A 17,839-nucleotide genomic window follows, 5' to 3' on the forward strand; every position below is an offset into this window, starting at 1 on the left:
CTTTACCATCTTCAAAACAGACCTCCAAGAAAGCCATTGCACCACCCCACCATGGTACGCACCCGCGACCGCGCAAAGCAAGAACCACCCTCAGTGGTAAACCGTCGTCAACACCGTTTCTTCGCTCCAACCTTTTTCGCCATCGACTCCGACGAGTCCCCTCCATCTCTGCCGCTACAATCGTACTGCCCTAGAAGAAACCGTAGCCCAACTCTGATCGTCATAATCCACCCACCCCATGAGCCGCCCGTTTCGACCGATCACCCTTCGAACAGCCCTGTCGAACCACCTCACTCATCCGACAGCCAAGACCGCTCATCTCTCTGACCAAATGTCTATGCACGTCAATCATCACAACCGAGACCATCGAGAAGAATGTCGCGATCCCCAAACGATGGTGCTGAACCACATTCAACGCAAAGACAAACCCGAGGCCGTCAACAGCCACCTTTGGTCGGTTCATCAACTCCAGCGGCAGACGATGCCAAAAATTACGAAAATGAAACAGAAAATCAGGACACTGAGTATCATCCACGTGAGTGAGGTCAATTTCGACAAGGAAGAGGGTTCATGCCCCCGGAGAACAGATTTCACGGGAATCTAACATTTACGTGTCTGACACATCAAGCGCAATTCGAACAAATTCAACATCGCCCTCTTCCAGTATGTAAGCACGTCGACTCATTCTCATTATATTCTTTAGATATTGAAGAATCTGTTAATCAATATTTTGATGCTATTGGGTGGACTGATTTTGCTGCTATTGATGAACCTGCATATTATGAGTTGGTTTTTGAATTTTATTCTACATTTTACTTCAACCGTTCTGCCAACACCATAGATACGCCTCATGCTGTCAATTTTTGCTTGCTAGGTGTACATTATAATCTGTCTATTTCTGAGTTTAATGTTGCTTTGAGATTTGTTAATGATGACTATTTAGCAACTGATGACTATTATGACTCTTTTCTCGACATACCACCTAACTTTGATGCTAATGAAGCTTTGGCATTGTTAACTGAAATGAGACAGATTTCGTACGATCCGAAACGTTGCAAAGACATAGGAATTCATAGTCCTGCACTTCGATATATACACCGATTCCTTGTTTTTAATTTTTCGGGACGTAATGATGCGTCTGCTTCTTTAACTAGGACTAAATTATTTTTTCTATAGTGCATGCATTCGGGAAAAAAGGTAAATTTAGGATATTGGTTTGCTATACAGTTTCAGCATGTTTTGCGATCGAATCGGCCACTTATTTTGGGTACTTACATCACACGTTTAGCCTCTAATTTGAACCCATCAGCTGTCAATTTTAGTTCTTTGAATTTGGCATACAAAATGGACTCTTTAGATACATACTATTTGGATTCTATGGGGTTACTTGCCGGTACCCCTTCTTATTTTTATTTTGTTCCTCCAGGTACAAGAACAGATCGGTCGCATAGAGTGTTCAGACGAAGACACCAGCACGGACCAGAGCCTCTAAATTCTATCGAATCTCGGTTAACCCGAATTGAAGAAGGACTCGACTCTTTATGTACCTTAGTGACAGACGTTCTCACACATCTACGAGACCATCCTCCACGACGTTGAAATACATGGGTAGTTTATTTTTTCTTTTGTCTACTTACTTTTACTTTATATCCTTCAATATTACATTGGGACAATGTAAAATAAGTAGGGTGAGGGAAACATAAATTGGTTCTAATTTGCTTATCTGTCATCACTATTTTTGCATGTTTTTGGTAAAAGGTAAAATTTTCTTTTAATTGGGATGATACACTTATGGTTTGAACGATTTAGCTATTTAATTCTTTACACATGAAACTTTTCAATAACCTAGACTTAGTGGGTAAGAAATTTTTAGGAATTATGAGTTTGCTTGATTACCTACCTTTTATCATATGTTTTATTTGTCAAAAAAATATAAAATAAAATAAAATAAAATATACTCCTCTGATACGGATGTTAAGAGTGAAAATTTTGGGTTGTGCATCAGGCTGAGTAACCGGAACGGAGTGCTTGGGTTGTCATCACATCTCACGTAAAAAGGTTCGTGTCACTGCCCAATTTCTTTGCACTCACTCCGCTAACAAGTTATCATGAGTAGGGCGAAATAACCTGCTTAGAGACGTCCGAATTGAGTAACCGGAACATGGTGCTTGGGTTGTCATCATGTCTCGCGTCAAAAAATTCGATAATGTCCTAAGTACAAAAATAAATAATAAATAATAAATAAATTAGGGGTAGGTCTATCAAGCTCTAATAAATTCCAAAATATATTTACTTACTTCTTAGGCTAGGCTATTTGAGATGTTAATGTGCTAGGATTAAATTGTTGAATTGTTCAAACCAAGGGGGTCAAGTCCTATTTTGGAGAAAACTTTTCTTTTTGCAGATACATACAAAATGCTCGAGGACTAGCATAAGCTAAGTAGGGGGATTTGATTAAATGCTAAAATTACATATTTTATGTAATTAAATTGGTTAATTTATGAGAACGCACCACTAATTTTGCCATATTTATCGGATTTTGTGCAGGAATGCAATTTGGGGCTAAATAGAAGAAAAAGAAAACAATTGGGCTAGATTGAAGAAAGAAGCAAAGAAGGAGGGTCAGAGCAAAATTTTTCCAAGAATAATTAGTTGAAATTGTTGACTAAGTGGGAGATTATTTTGGGATATTTTTTGTCATGGAATATTTTTTTCCTTAAATGCCTATGACTAGTTGGCTCCTAATTTAGTAAATCTACTAATATAAATAGAGTCTGTATTGTTTATTTATTCATCAATCAAAAAATATTAAGCTTTTATCCATCAATTCTCTCCTTTCTCACATAGCATTTGTTGTTTCTTTAGTTTGTTTTCTTTCAATTTATTAGTTCCAGTAGCCTATCATCCATTTCACATTTATTTTCAACTTTTCACAAATTTATTTATTGTCTTTAGTTTATTTAACTTTCAATTCCTAAAACTTCCAGCTTGTTACTACTTACCATTTACAACTCCTTTTTTAAATTCTCTTTTTCAACCACCCCACTTTGATATATTTTTTTCCATCCCCCATACTCAATCACATCACCATCTTTTCACCATTTCTACCTTATTTAATTTATCAAATACCAACATGCCCCAAACCTTAGCCAATTAAATCTATTTTCAGCTTTAGGCCGGAATTAGTTTCGTTAAAAACCGTGAGTTACGAACCCGAGCGATTTAACTCCTAAATTCCAGTACTTATTATTTCTCCGGATTAAGAGTATGATTTTGTCAACTCATAAAGTCAGATCAACACTAAGTCAAAAAAATACGTCGTTTGATTTAGTGTGATTAGACGTACAGTTGGAATTCCGAAAGGAACGTTTCTAATCGGTTTTCTGTGAACACATTGGCGTGCCAAGTGGAGATTGTTGTTTGGTTCCGTCAAGGGAAGTAGTAACCGGATTTAAATGTCCCACGCGGCTGAGGGCATTGGTTCGAGCTAGGCTATTCTAGAACGCAAAACTGCCGGAGTTCTAAATCACGAACGTTTCGTGGTTGTTCGATCGGTAAGAATTAGTTATTGGACGTTCCATAACTAATTTACAGAATGAAGAGTTGGTGTCCGAGGCGTCCTTGGTAGCTATAACTAGCTTATTGGAAAAGAAGAGTTCATCCAATTTCGAGGATCAGTTCAAAGACGAGGAAAATTCGTGCCTAAAGCTGAGCTCATTCTAATTAATTTTTCTTAATATTTATTTCACGATTTTTATTATTCTGTTTTCAACCTTTACTTTTGACGTCATTTTTCTGTTAATTTCAAGTTTTCAAATTTTTATCCCCCCGAACATCTTGGGCACGACAGCTGCCCCGACATAAATCTGGTCAAGCGAGCAACAATTTGCAGTAAACCAGTCTCTGAGGGATCGACCCTACTCTCTAAACTGCATAATTTGCAAACTAAGGCGTAGGTTTATATTGGTGGATTCGACACCCATCATTAATCCTTAGATGCTTATCGAAATTCGTCAAAACATCGGTTTCAGTGTGCTTCCACAAAAGTTACGATCCTTCCTACCTTGTTGAGGAGATCGTCCTTCAAGCTCATTGTATATAGGTTGAACATGAATGGCAAACATATGCATTTGTCCTAACAGGGACCACCGCCATTAAATTCAAGATTGCTTTTTTGGACCCAAAATCAGGGCATAATATTTTATCTTGCCATAATAACCTATACTAACATCTTCCTATGATCCCAATCAATGGATATATTTGATTCAATGCAACACAAAGCAGCCTTAATTGCAATTAGTGACAAAATATGGTACTGATGGTAAAAAAGAATTCAATTTCCATTTAAAAATAATCTTTCCACTTGTATTTTGAAAAACTTAATCACCACCATCGACATTTCTTTATTAAATCAGTTAAGTGTAATATTTTAAATTAAAAAATAACATGATGTTACGATGAAACTAAATTTAACCAAAACAAACGTACCATTAAAAATCTTAAAAAGTAAGATTAATTCTTGAAAATAAAAATAAAGATAAGGAGTATGAAAAGTTCAAGCATAATTCAAACTAAATAAAATTCATGATAATGGGCCGGTACGTACAACTGTACACAAGTTCACCCAGTACAGCACACACCGCTGATAAATCATTCAAAGCATATTTACAGAAATTTGATTATTCTTCTTTCAGCTAAAAACCGCGGCCCTTAAAGAAAGTGACCATTTCAGCCCCTCCCTTTAAATTTACTAAAGTAAATTAAGCTGCTTCCTTAACTACCTTTCAATCACCCCATATGTACAAATATGTCCCAACATCTGCTCAACTTTTTCACATATACAGATAGCAGTGTTCCCCTCCCCAATAAAAGCTATCTACAGAACATATCAACGCCACCATAAACATAATTACTACTCGGGGCGGAAGTTTACCAGATTAGGGAGACCAGCTGACTGAAGCCTCCTTATGTCATTTGCTGTGACCTTGCAAGCCTCCAAGGTCAGAGATCTTAAGTTCTTCAGGGGCTTTAGATGTCTCAGTCCTGCACTTGTCACACGGGAATTTGAAACGTTCAAAGAGATCAATCCTGTCAACCCTGCAATGCATTAATGGTAGTGCACTACATGTGTCAGATCCAACGCTTTGGTTACTATTACTCTACCGTCTACAATAATACACGAGCTACATTTTATCATTCTCAACCACCTCCCTTCGACATAGGAAAATAACAAAGTATAGAGTCACATCAATACCGGAGATCATCTCCAAAGTTTTATCTGTCAGGTTACAGTTCTGTGACAGATTTAGCAGCGACAGGGATGAAAGATCTTTAATATTCTTCACACCAGCATCGGTCAAACCTCCACCACAGATTTCCAAGGAGCGCAAGTTCTTCAAATCTGTAAGCAGATGATCCATTCTCAAAAAGTAAAATATCCAGTGTACTTTTAGATCAAAAGACTTGTGGTACATTGGTAATATAAGAGGTTGTTAATACAACACCCTTCCCCCGAAGGGCAAAGTAAATATTAACATCAAAGGCAGAGATGCATCTGTTATAGGCAAATAGAGGAGTTCCTAAACTATGTTATATGGACTCTTAACCTTGCACTGGCACATATGGATATTACAAGAGCTGCAGAAATAATTTAGACAACTTACTGTATACAATACTTAAGTAGATATCTAACACCCTATCCTGAGTCCACATAACATAGTTCCAAAACTATGAATATGGTTGGCCATCCAAAAAGACGAGTAAGTATAATAATTTTCTTAACGAAATGGAATTCAAAATTAAGTGCTAATCATACTTCGTAAGTGACTTGTCCCAGAATCTGTGATACGGGCTCCAAAAAGATCAAGATGAGTCAGCCCAGTCAAACCTGCCTCAAGAAGAGAAGAGAATAAGAGCAATACAATAAACCTAGAAAACTGAGTGTACTGACTATATGCACATGATCCAAAAGTAAAGCATCCTAAGTTGCTAGCCAAAGCCAAAGAACAGTTGATGTATATCCTTAGTTGCCTTTTAGAGCTTTAACATGAAACACGTGTTTCTTGTTGACTGGTTTTCTGACAATTAGCTTGTTGGCAGAAACGTGAACATATCTCATAATCAAATCATAGTTTACAGATACAAGTGCCTACTCAAAAAATTGAAAGAAGCATGAAAAGCTTTAGAGAATTGTCCTTGACAACTGCTTTGTATAGTCTTACTTGTAAGAGCTGCAAGTCCAGCATCTGTGATTTGACGAGCATCCAAATTAAGTGATTTAAGAGACGTTAGTCCAGACAGTTCTCTTAATCCACCATCAGAAACAACAGTGAATGACAGGTTTATACTCTCCAGCTTACACAAACCTACAAGTAAAACAATAAAAATTGAATGATCAAGTATAAGAACTACTAGATTGTTCAAGTACGTACCATTCTCAATAAGCATATTGAATGATTTAGTTCTCTAGACTAGACAAACAAGGTGACCGCTCTCTCGCAACTTAAAATTGTCTTCATTAATCTGCTTCCCCTAGGTTTTACCTCAAGCATGAAGACATATACTAGCTGTTTGTTTTTAGCATTATGTCATACAAGCACAACTTGATTAGGCAATGCTCTCCAGCAACAGCTCTTTTGGTAACACTGACAGTACTCCCTGATAACACATCGCCTGCAGTAATGCAGACTACACTACTGAAAGTGCTCACCGATAATAGCACTCCCTTGAACTCTCCATACTTCCAGTACTTCAGTACTCTACTCCAATTCTCCTGCATTCCAACACTACACTACTGCAATGCTCCATTACTGCATTCCAATGCTCTAGCACTCCACTACTGTAGTCTGTCGCTATATTCTTCCAACACTTAAATGCTCTATTCCAAAAGCTCCAGTGCTTTGTCAGTTAAACAAATTATATAATTGTGAGTTAAATTTATTATAAATTTAATAATAATTAAAAAATTTAGAATTGAATATAATAAAATTTATTTCAAATTTAAATTAATTAATCCATAATATAGTGAACCACTGAAAAATATTTTAACTGACTAAATAGTTATTACTTTTCAATATATTTTTAAATTAATCCTATACTAAAAATCATCATAATAATATAATCATAGACCGTACAGATATATAATAATTTGATTGCTAAATGTAAAACATTACACATTTATTTATACATTTAAATAAGAGAACAAATATGAAAGCATGATCAATTTGTATATATCAAATTATTTTGCATACCCATCAGAATCCAAAATGACAATCACAATTAACAAGTTATATATTAGAAGTTAGAAACAAATTAATAAGTTACATCATATGTATTATTTTAATAAAATTATTTTTTAATCATACTTTGGACCATTTTAGGGTAGGCTCATTCTAGATTCAGGTCATTTTGGATTGCGCTCATTCTGAATTTGAATTATTATGGGTTTGGATCATTTGGCTTCAGGTTAAGCAGGTTTGAGTTTGGGTTGAGTTTTTAAAGGTTAAAACGAGTTGGTTTGGACACTGATTTGAGTTGATCGGATTTGGGTGTATTTGACACATCTAACTATTACTCCCTCATTTACTCTTCAGTTAAGTCGGGGATCCTAACAGCAAAAGCTCCCTACAGCAGATAAACCTATATCAGAAAGGAAAATCTCCCGAGCTTCAAGAAAGCTACAAAATCAGGATATTAAATGGGAGCACAGAGCAAATTGCAAAAAGGAATCAACTAAACAGATGGCAAGACCAGAGAATTTAAAAGCATTTTACCAACAAAACTGAACCATAAATGATGTCAAACAAAGAGAAAGGTGGATAGCTAACCAGAAAGATAGCGAAGACCATTGCTTCCAACTTCAGTATCAGACAACTCCAAACATTTCAAATTTTGAAGACCTAAACAGAAAAAAGTAATTACATGCAAACATCAGCACTTCTTTGGGGTGTTCAAACAACAGCTTTTTTAAGAGGCAGACTATTAAACTATGTTAATGAAATGAGTGTAGTAAACAAATGAACTAACAGATGAAAACAAGCAAAGGCAGGGAACATTTAGTTAAATTATGTATAATTGAAAAGTGAAGCAATTTCGAATCTCAAAACATTTATTTCCTTCATAAACATAGACCAAGGTTAATTAGGCTTCCGATGGCAATACTCAACTATAATTGGCAATACACTCACCGAATATATCAAAGGCAACGGTAACATTACTTACAAGGCAGTCTCTTGCAAAGAAATCCAAAAAGCAAATATTATGATTCCGATAAACTCATTATACCATTTTATTCCTTAGAAAACTTATAAGCTTATTCTACTAGCTAGAGAGAATAATTTCCAATATCTTGCAAGAGAAACTCCAAACAACCTTATGCTCAATCTCCCGAGTTCATTCTTATTCCACTAGCCAGAGAAAAGGCTTTCTAATATATTGCAAGGGCAACCCCAACCAACTTTTTGCTAGAGAAAATAATTTCCACTGGCAAGAGAAAATAAACTAATAAACTTATTCCACTAGCTACAGAATAATTTTCAATTTCTTGTGAGGGCAACAACAACTTTTTGCTCTATCTCTTGAATTCTTCCCATTTTTTTCTCTTTTTTGGAAGAGTTGTTTCCTTCCCTTTAAATATGCACATATCTGAATGTTTATATGATCCATATTGCCCAAAATCAAACAATAAGGAAATATTAATGAATGTTACTGTAGTTGCAACAAATAACCTGTCAAGTGAACCAGCCCATTATCGCCAATTCTACATGAATCCAAGTTCAAGCTCTCCAAATTTGTCAAACCTGAATAAGTATTAAAAAAGAAATGGACTGTAGGTCCCATGAAAGTAATTTAAGAAATTTCACAAAAAAATACATATATCACAAGACACTTTATAACATGTTCCACAAAGAATAATCTCATTTGTAGATAAATAATTTCAGTTCTACCAATATCCTCTTCATTATCAGATCTTCAAAATAGTAGAGTCGACATATATCAAAGAAAAATACATAGTTTATTATGCTATCTAACAACGCGAGACAGCACCTTTTAGGTGTATCAAACATGCATCACTGATGTCATTGAAACCCAAGTTCAATACTTTCAGATTACCAAGCTCTGTCAAAAGAAAATACCCATAAGTCAAAGGCCATCTCAGAACTTTTTTAACTCTACAAACAAGGAATGGGTAAATATGAAACTTACTTGAAAGCTTCTCACATCCATCATCGGATAAATTGCATCTGCTAAGATTCAAATATAACAGAGATACAAGCACTACGGAAAGAAAAAGAAAAATGTCAAGAATATCATGTTTATATCAAATTACCCTAAGCAATAAGTAATTAAATTTTATACAATAGATCGATCAATTTGAAATTTTCTCACAATAACATGAAAAAATGTTGAAATTAAAAGAGAAATCAGTAACAAACACAATCAGGAGTTCCCATACAGATTTATAAAACCCAAAAGCAGTTACTGTCACGAGCACCAAAATACCGAAATGGAAAAGGGAAGGGAATGGATGATTTAAATGAAACATCACGTTTTAACAAGAAATAGAGCTGCAATTTGCGGTTCCAGATTCCATCTGGCTCAAAATGCTTAGCAGTATGGAAGAAAAGATATATACCTGAAAGAGTATCAAAGCACGAAGCTGTAACTGGGCAGCCCTCCAAGTTCAAAACAGAAAGATTTTGCAGACCTGGAACAGATTAGAAATAAAAAAAATTTCAGGGAAATAAGAATTCAGAAATCAGTAGCAGCCAACTACAGAATTCCTATAACCTTCTATAAGTAGAAAATGCTCGAGCATTAACTCTCGAGTTAAATGAACTAAAACAAAAATCCAGTTTCCACAAGGCCAAATTGTATACCACAACTAGCACAAAAATCTAAGATATTAATAGCAAGTAAATCAAGAATTAGAGTAAAGGAGACATAAGCAGGAAATTTAAAAAACTAATTGATTCATTCCGGTCCAAAGGTTTAAAATGACTTTCTTTTGATGAAATTAGGAATGCATATAGCAAACAAACCTTCTAATATCAACCACCTTAGTTTAGATTAAAGCCTTTATGTGTGTGTGTTTGGGGGGAAGGGGGGTTGTAGACTCATATAAATCCACCCAAATCTGGGCAGCCCAACAGAAGAAACTATCTGTCAATTTATCATATTCATCTTAATACCATAAGGTCAAGTATCGCAGCAAATGAAATTGTCATGAAGTACCTTTTAAATAAGTGATGCCAAAATCTGTAACCTTACTACAGGAAATCTGTAAGCTTTTCAAGTTTGTAAGCCCTAAAACATGATAAAAGAAGTTAGTGCAGATACATAAATGAATTGAGTAATTCATATTAGTATTACTCAGCAAATTAAAGCAATAGCAGAAGTAAAAGAGGGAAAATATGAGTCCATTTAAAAGTGTCCTTAACCTTCATGCGATCAAGTGGCCAGACAAAGAAAAGACAAGGATCAAGAACAATTGGAAAGAGACAAATATGATTCCAACAAGTAATGATGGCCTATTGGAATGCTAGAAAAAGAGAAATTTCAACTGTTAAATCCTATGACAAAGGTAGCACAGTTGAGTCATTGGGAAATATATATATATATAGCCAACTGGAGGTCAAGAGAGCGGAAATTTTCTAAATATAAGCCAAGTTCAAGTCAAGGCAAGACAAGTTTCTTCAGAAGGAAGGTAAAAACACAACTATATTTATGTGGGAGATAGAAAATGAGAAGAGAGTTAACTGGAGAATATAATGTTCAGGAAAAATCTACCAAATGGCAGTAGCAAACACAATGTAAGAATCACCTGAAAGAGGCTTCATATCAGCATCTGTTATGCAATTACACCATTTAATACTAAGAGACTCTAACTTTGTCAAACCTGTAGATTGATAAACAGAGCTCATCAGCCAAATAAAAAATAATGCCAACACAACATCCATAACTAATATGCAGACATAACACCCCAAAGAAGTGCATTTCAGTATATGCTAACTAGTCAAGGGAAAGGCCAAATCCATCATGAAATCATCTCCTTATATATTCTGTCATTCAAACATTTCCACTAGTGTAGAGTAAACGTTAAGAACTAACAACTCAAATCAGCTGACGTTGAACTAACTATCATGCACCCTAAAAGCAGAGAAAGTGGGAAGGGCGAAAGAGGTTCAGACGGCCCATAATGCTACTCTTCCAAAATATGTTCCTCAGGAGTGCTAGCAGCCTCAGGAACAGCAAAAATCCTTGTTAAGAAACCAAAAAGTAGAGACAAGACAATCATACAAGTAGAAAACTACCTTTGATGTGAATAAGCCCCCCATGAATCCCAGGACATTTTTCCAGGTCCAGCTTCATCAGGTTTACTAGGCCAGATAAGGCGGCCATTCCTTGTGCAGTGATTGCACTGTTTCTCCGAAAAGTGAGACTCCTCAAGTTTGACAGACCTAAAAGATTTTGTCACATGCAGACATAGAAAATTACCAAGATATGCAAAATTGTTGAATCTATACTAAAAGTTTAACTCTTAACTGAGATAGGATCACAAGTTAATTCAACACCAACTCAATTAAGAAAATATCAAAAGAACCAGTATTTTCAAAAATATTATAATAAGGGTGACTATGTCATTTAATATTTTTAATACAATATCTTTGAAAAAAAATAACCATTTATTTTTAAAAATTACTATATACAAAAACAACTATGAACTACCCACCTCCTGTAAGAACAGTACTTTCGCCAAAAAAAAAAGCACCAACAATTAAAAAAAGTTCTATGTATATTTATCTTTTTTTAAGCGTTGCAAGTGCGAAAAATAAGTGTTTTCGTCACCAAAATATGCGTCATAAGCTAGTCTAGTATCAAGTTAATGAAGTAGCTGAAAGGAAGAAAAGAAAGAAACCAGACCAAGAAGGAAATAGGAGAAGAGTAATCACTGATTTTGGGGGGGGGGTGGAGGCAAAATATAAACAGAGAAGCAACTTTGAAGGATAGAATTCAATTTGTCAAAACCTTAGGCCAGAATTTAGATTTGCCTGGTTATGTTGCACCACAGGTCGCATTCAAAATATTTGTTATTAAATTTTTTTTCCTATTATGGAATTTTGGCATTTGATAGATCAGAATCGTAGAGCATTAAAAGGTTACCACTGATGTGTTTTAGCCCACGGTCAGAAATCTGGTCACAGTAATTTAAATTTAAATCTTGAAGGTTCACGCAATCTTTGAGATATATCAATCCAGGATCCGAAACATCAGAACCAGAGAGGTCTAGTGAAAGCAAGGATGAGCCTTGTGAAGAGATGACATCCATCCAATTCTCATTAACCCCGGGGTAGTCTCCCAGGTAAAGGTCCTATTGCAAAGAAGATAAGACATCATGGTTCAACTAGACTGATCAACAATTGAATAAATATTTGACAATGATTTTGAAATCCAGCATGCCCGATGTTTTAACTTGTTACCTGAAGAGCACAGTCTCGAAAAGCTTCAAGAGAAACATCAGTCAGACGTTGTGACTTCACTAGTTCATTGAAGATCTGCTGACTTAGATCTCTTGGAAGAGTAGAAAATGAAACATAATTATCTATATCCTGCTCAAGAACCAATCTTAGAATATCAGTCCAGGTACAGGAAGTAAGGATTCAAAACAAGCTATAAACAAAATGAATACCTCCCGAATTTTATGGGTGCATAATTCCAAAAGTGATGGACATTTCTTTTTCTCCCTTTGAATTTCTAGAATAGGTCTAGAAAGAGTTGTTGCTAACCACTTCGAACTCCCACTTTTGCAATATCTTCCCGAAACCCCTCTGTCGAAACCATCTACATTGTCCAGTTGGTCTCTTTTCCTAGAACAAGCAGCCCCCATTGAGGAAATACCTAGTGATCAATATATCTCATAAAAACTGCAGCATGACACTATCCATTCAATTGCCAAATACAGAAGCATTCACTTCACTTCACTTCACTTCACTTCACTTCACTTCACCCTACAAATATGAAAGAAAGCAGAAGAATAAGTATTCAGCTGACATGATCATCAATAGGAAAAGAAATGTCCAGGCATATAACAATTCATAACCACCATTGGAACACAAGCATGTATGAGACCAAAAAAATTCTATTGGTTGGACAACAGGAAAACCAATTTAAACACGAGAAAATGAAGTTTGAAAATCATATAGAAGATGTTAGCAGCCAAATGAATGATTTTTATAACTTTTAGATGGTACTACAATGAGTTTGATTAAATTACAAAAACCGTCTTTTTCTAAACCATTTTTTTCAAAAAAATTAAAAGTTGGACTATTTCTTTTTCATATTTCTAAGTAAAGCTTGTATTGAAAAATTAAAATATTTTCTATTTTTCACAATTTTCTATCTAAAATCCCTACACTCCAAGCTTTAGCTTCAGGTAAAAGAAGTAATCAAAACACAAAAATATCATATAATACTAAAAAAGGAGCAGAAAATATAATTAGAAACAAAAAATGAATGAATAAATAAAGAGATAGGTACTTTAAATAAATAAATAAGATTATATAGAGCAAAGAACTATGAAGGTCAAACTACATACTCCAATATAAACAAAATTTCAGCAAAATCTTTATGCGGGAAAAAATCAATGTTATATTTTAGTCTCGAAAATGAAGTAAACCGAAGGTTCTTAAAACTATAATCTAACAAAATGATCCAAAAGGATAATACTATATGAAGCTCCCAGAAATAGAATCACAGGCAGGCATCGCCTTTAACGACATGATCAAGCCTGAAACTTTGTAAATTTTCTTCCGATAATGTTCCTTTTCAGGGAGAAAGGGAAAGTCGACAACAAGCAGAAATTAATTACAAAAATAAATAAAATTAAAAAGAGAAAAGGAAAAATAACCTCCTTTTGTTACCAGATCATGATCAAAGGCTCGAATTGATTTTCTACAAAAAAAGAAAAAATGGGTGAATAGAGAGAGAGAGAGAGAGAGAGAAAAAGAGGGAGCAAGCGATGGAAGGGACGGTTGGTTTTGGAGTGGGGGTTGGGTTGGGTCGGTGTTTGGTGCACTGAAAGTGAAAAGGATGATGTATTATGTATATGATAAGAAACAAAGGAGGAGAGAGATTAGCTTCGGTTGGTCCCCTCCGTATTTTTTTAAAGACTTTTTTGTTTCCTTGGGCTCATGCTTATCCAAATTCTGGAACATTATTTTTTAAAATAATGGTTATCAATTCCGTTAATATTTAACTTATTTGATTTTTTTATTTTAAAAATCTTTGAATTGAGTATTCTATATCTATATTATCCTTACTAGCTCATTGAATTCCGTTACATCAATTTAGTTTTAAAATTATTAAAATATTTTTATTTTAAATTTAATATATAAAATAATAATTAATTGAATAGGTATCACAAATCAATTCGATATTAATTTAATTACGAAATTATTGAAATACCCTTACTTTAAAAGATAATTAATATTATTATAAGGTTATTTTACTATTTTCGTACTTTTATATAATTTTCAAACCAAATAACTAAAAAATATTATTTGAGAATCGAATACAATAGATCGTCCCTTTTAACTTGTAAACAGGTTGATTTTGGAATAAATAGATTGTCATGTCATGACGATGAACTTTTGACTTCGTGATGAGAAACAGAGCAAGATTTTTGTGGCAACATCGTTGTTGCAATGTCGCGATAAGCACAAAAAAGTAAGTTGCATTGCGACGAGGAATCTCCGGTGTCACGACGTCAACTCAAAATTTTAGAATCCTTACAATTAGGTCCTTTTACGACCTCGGGTTAGCAAAAAGGGCTTTTGTAAGCCCATATAAAACCTGGAAATGATGATGTATCATATTATACGCATGTTTTTTGTTGCCTTTGGATGTTTATCGATTTGAAAATGTATGTAATTCAACTATAGTTACTTCGGCAACAAATGTGACACCTTGTAACTTGGATCTAACAATCGAGTTGAGAGTATCATGGTGTTATATAATTATAATATATATTTTTAAAAATTTTATTTATTAGAACTATTTATAGTTTTTTACAAATATAACAATGTTCATATTGAATATTTTTTTATATTATTTATTTTTAATATAATTATTCTTCTTTTTTAATTTGTAAAATTTCATTAATTTATTTTTTTCTAAATTAATTATATATCCAAACAAAGCAATTATAAATCTTAACATTTTGAAATTATAAATTTCAAAATGCTTGCATTTTAAAAATATAAAAATTTTAAAATTCTTCATCTAAACACAATGAAAAGAATTTCCCTAACAAATTCTACACCAAAATACACCCTAAGAAAATAGTTCTTAAGTGAGATTTTTTGGGAGAGAGTTTTTTCTTAAAAAGTGGTTTAAGTTATTTCATTTAAATATATTATATAAAAACTTGTATAATCACCTTTAAAATATTTATCAACTTTAAAAAAATCCAATATTTTTCAAATTAAGTTGGTGATGAATCAATAATTTTATAGTAATAGAAATAAAATAAAACCCTTCACTTAGAAATTTAATTTTAATTAAACAATTACTATTATTTAACTATATTTATATAAATTTTGTTGTGAAGCTAAACTTAATCATAAAATAAATGTTTATTATGATATAATATAGATAGAGTATTAAATGAGGATTAGATTAGGATAATGGTCATTGGTATATATGATTAAAATAGTTAAATGATGGTTGATTTATAGTGTGAGAAACTTTTTGGTGTTGGTTGGTTTTGGTTGGTGATACAACTTGTTTTGGATGACGATGATGATGGCGAAATTACAAAGAAATGAAATGCTGATAAGTACTTTACGCTTTACTTGTTATGGTAGATGAAAAATGAATGAGATTGAAAATTTTGTTAATTTAATTACTAAGTTATAAAATAGGAAAGTTATTATAAATTTAATTATTTAATTAATATTTTTTCATTTTCATCTTTCATGCATAATGTTTCAATATTATAATGATGAAGTTACCATGCCTGATCTGATATATATATATATATATATACACATTATGTATGGGAAGGGATCTATGACAAAGCATTATTTGATATATATACAATTAAGGTCTTTTTGCAGTTATTTTAAGGTGTTTTGAGTAAAACCGAGTTTTTTTAGTGTCTAATCATGTTTTAGGTGTTTAGGAGGTAGATTTGTGTTTTTAAGTCATTTTTAGCATCTTTCGTGTTATTTTATAGTTTTAGTAGTTATTGATGCTTAATAAAGGCGATATGGTTATGTAGTGATAGAGAATTGAAGCGGAGGAAGCGGAAGAATGATCGAATTCAAGTTATTCGACTCGAAAAAGAAAAATTTGGATATGACCTGAAAGAAGAAATAAACAAATTTAAAAATTAGAGAAAAAAAAGCACAAAAGAAGAAATTTAAGAACTAATAATAAATATTTAAAATAATAAATAAATAAATGAAATTTAAAAGTGGATGATGGAACGAGTAAACCGAGGTATATGATGGATAGAAGGATAAACGTTCAATTAAACCTGTTGAGATATAAATCCCAACAAACTCAATTAATGGCTCTAATCAACCCTTCTAAGAAATAGTCATTGGCAAATTGAAGGGTGAGCAATGAATTCTCACAAACAAAATCGAGAAGAAAACTACTTTTAAAAATCATAAGAAAGAAATCTTGCACAGAGAAACAAACTCCCATAGTTGAAAACTTTATTAATGAAAACAATTGTCTCTTTAATAAATAATGAAAAAGCCTTTATATAGGCTATATTCGTAAATCGTTACTTTCAATTCCATCCTTGATGTTCTCTTTCGGTAAGTTTTTGGGGTAGGGGAAGTTTTATTTTTTATTTTTTATTTTGGTGGGTAGGTTGGGGTTTCTTTATTCTTTATAAGTGAAGAGTTTATTTACTGTGTTCTTGTTCATTGTTAATGATCGATTAGGGGAGATTTGTGAGGCAGATAGTGTCCCTCCAGCGATTTAGTTGCAGTGGATTGTTATGCTTAAAGGTAAGTGGCTAAATTTGTTGTTGTTATAGTCGTATTTTCGATATTGAATTTTAAGTGTCGATGTTGGATTATGTTTTAGCGTTTGGATTCAGTGGAAATTAGATAATTCGTTTGGACGGTCATTATAGGTATCGAAGTGTTCGTCTTTATATTCGCATCGAAAATTACCCAAGTGTGTAACGAAAAATGTGAAAAACAACAATCAGCGAAAGCAAAAAAAGTATATTGTCGATGCCACACGGCTATGTGTGACACACAGTCTAGGCTATTTGGGCCGTGTGGGCCACACGGGCTTGTGTGAGGTCGTGCGCCAAGCCTTGTGGGCTACACTAGCTGGCCATTTGGGTCGTGTGGGTGTAACGATTTTTGTATGATCAAGTGTACACAGTCGCTCAAGTAATAACTAAGTAAGAATGAGTTATCGTCACCATAGGGACTATATAAGCTTAACCTATTAATTGCAAAATTATAAATTCACAATTTGATATAAAAAACACAATAATTTTGGATAATGATGATTAAATTACCTAGATGCAAAGAGTGATCTCTAATACAATTTTAATCTAGATGCAATTTACCTAAAGTGATGAATGAATGGCTTTAGCAACAAAAACAATCAACATTAATTGGGCTAAGATAATTATATTAATAAATTCAATTTACTTCATCATGCTTAACAATGTTCGAATATACTTCCATGGCAACTCAATCTTTCATGAGTTTGGAAACCAAATTAAGTCCTCTCGGAATCTTTTACTTAGTGAAATATGCATTTTACTGATCATATTAGACTAAGGGTTTCTTAGCATTTATGCAAG

General features: G+C 33.6%; 1 protein-coding gene across 3 annotated transcripts; it reads right to left on the reverse strand.

Moving 5' to 3' along the window:
- Positions 1–4,545: 4,545 nt before the first annotated feature.
- On the reverse strand, positions 4,546–14,086 carry LOC105776649 (uncharacterized). Of its 3 annotated transcripts, none has more exons than XM_012599439.2 (16): positions 13,920–14,086; positions 12,689–13,007; positions 12,480–12,608; positions 12,163–12,370; positions 11,313–11,459; positions 10,823–10,897; positions 10,234–10,305; positions 9,635–9,706; positions 9,205–9,276; positions 9,046–9,117; positions 8,727–8,798; positions 7,827–7,898; positions 6,222–6,365; positions 5,816–5,887; positions 5,255–5,401; positions 4,546–5,097 (listed from the first exon to the last, which is right to left on the reverse strand). In XM_012599439.2, exons 2-16 carry the CDS (start codon positions 12,884–12,886, stop codon positions 4,913–4,915), a joined length of 1,737 nt encoding a protein of 578 aa, XP_012454893.1. In that variant the 5' UTR covers positions 12,887–13,007; positions 13,920–14,086; the 3' UTR covers positions 4,546–4,912. The 3 variants fall into 3 exon arrangements, with proteins under 3 accessions (XP_012454893.1, XP_012454894.1, XP_052477664.1); XM_012599440.2 differs by having other exon boundaries at positions 13,907–14,082; XM_052621704.1 differs by lacking the exon at positions 13,920–14,086 and adding an exon at positions 13,726–13,857.
- Positions 14,087–17,839: the final 3,753 nt, after the last annotated feature.

Source organism: Gossypium raimondii, chromosome 10 (assembly GCF_025698545.1).
Source record: "Gossypium raimondii isolate GPD5lz chromosome 10, ASM2569854v1, whole genome shotgun sequence".
In the NCBI taxonomy this organism is placed as follows: Eukaryota; Viridiplantae; Streptophyta; class Magnoliopsida; order Malvales; family Malvaceae; genus Gossypium; species Gossypium raimondii.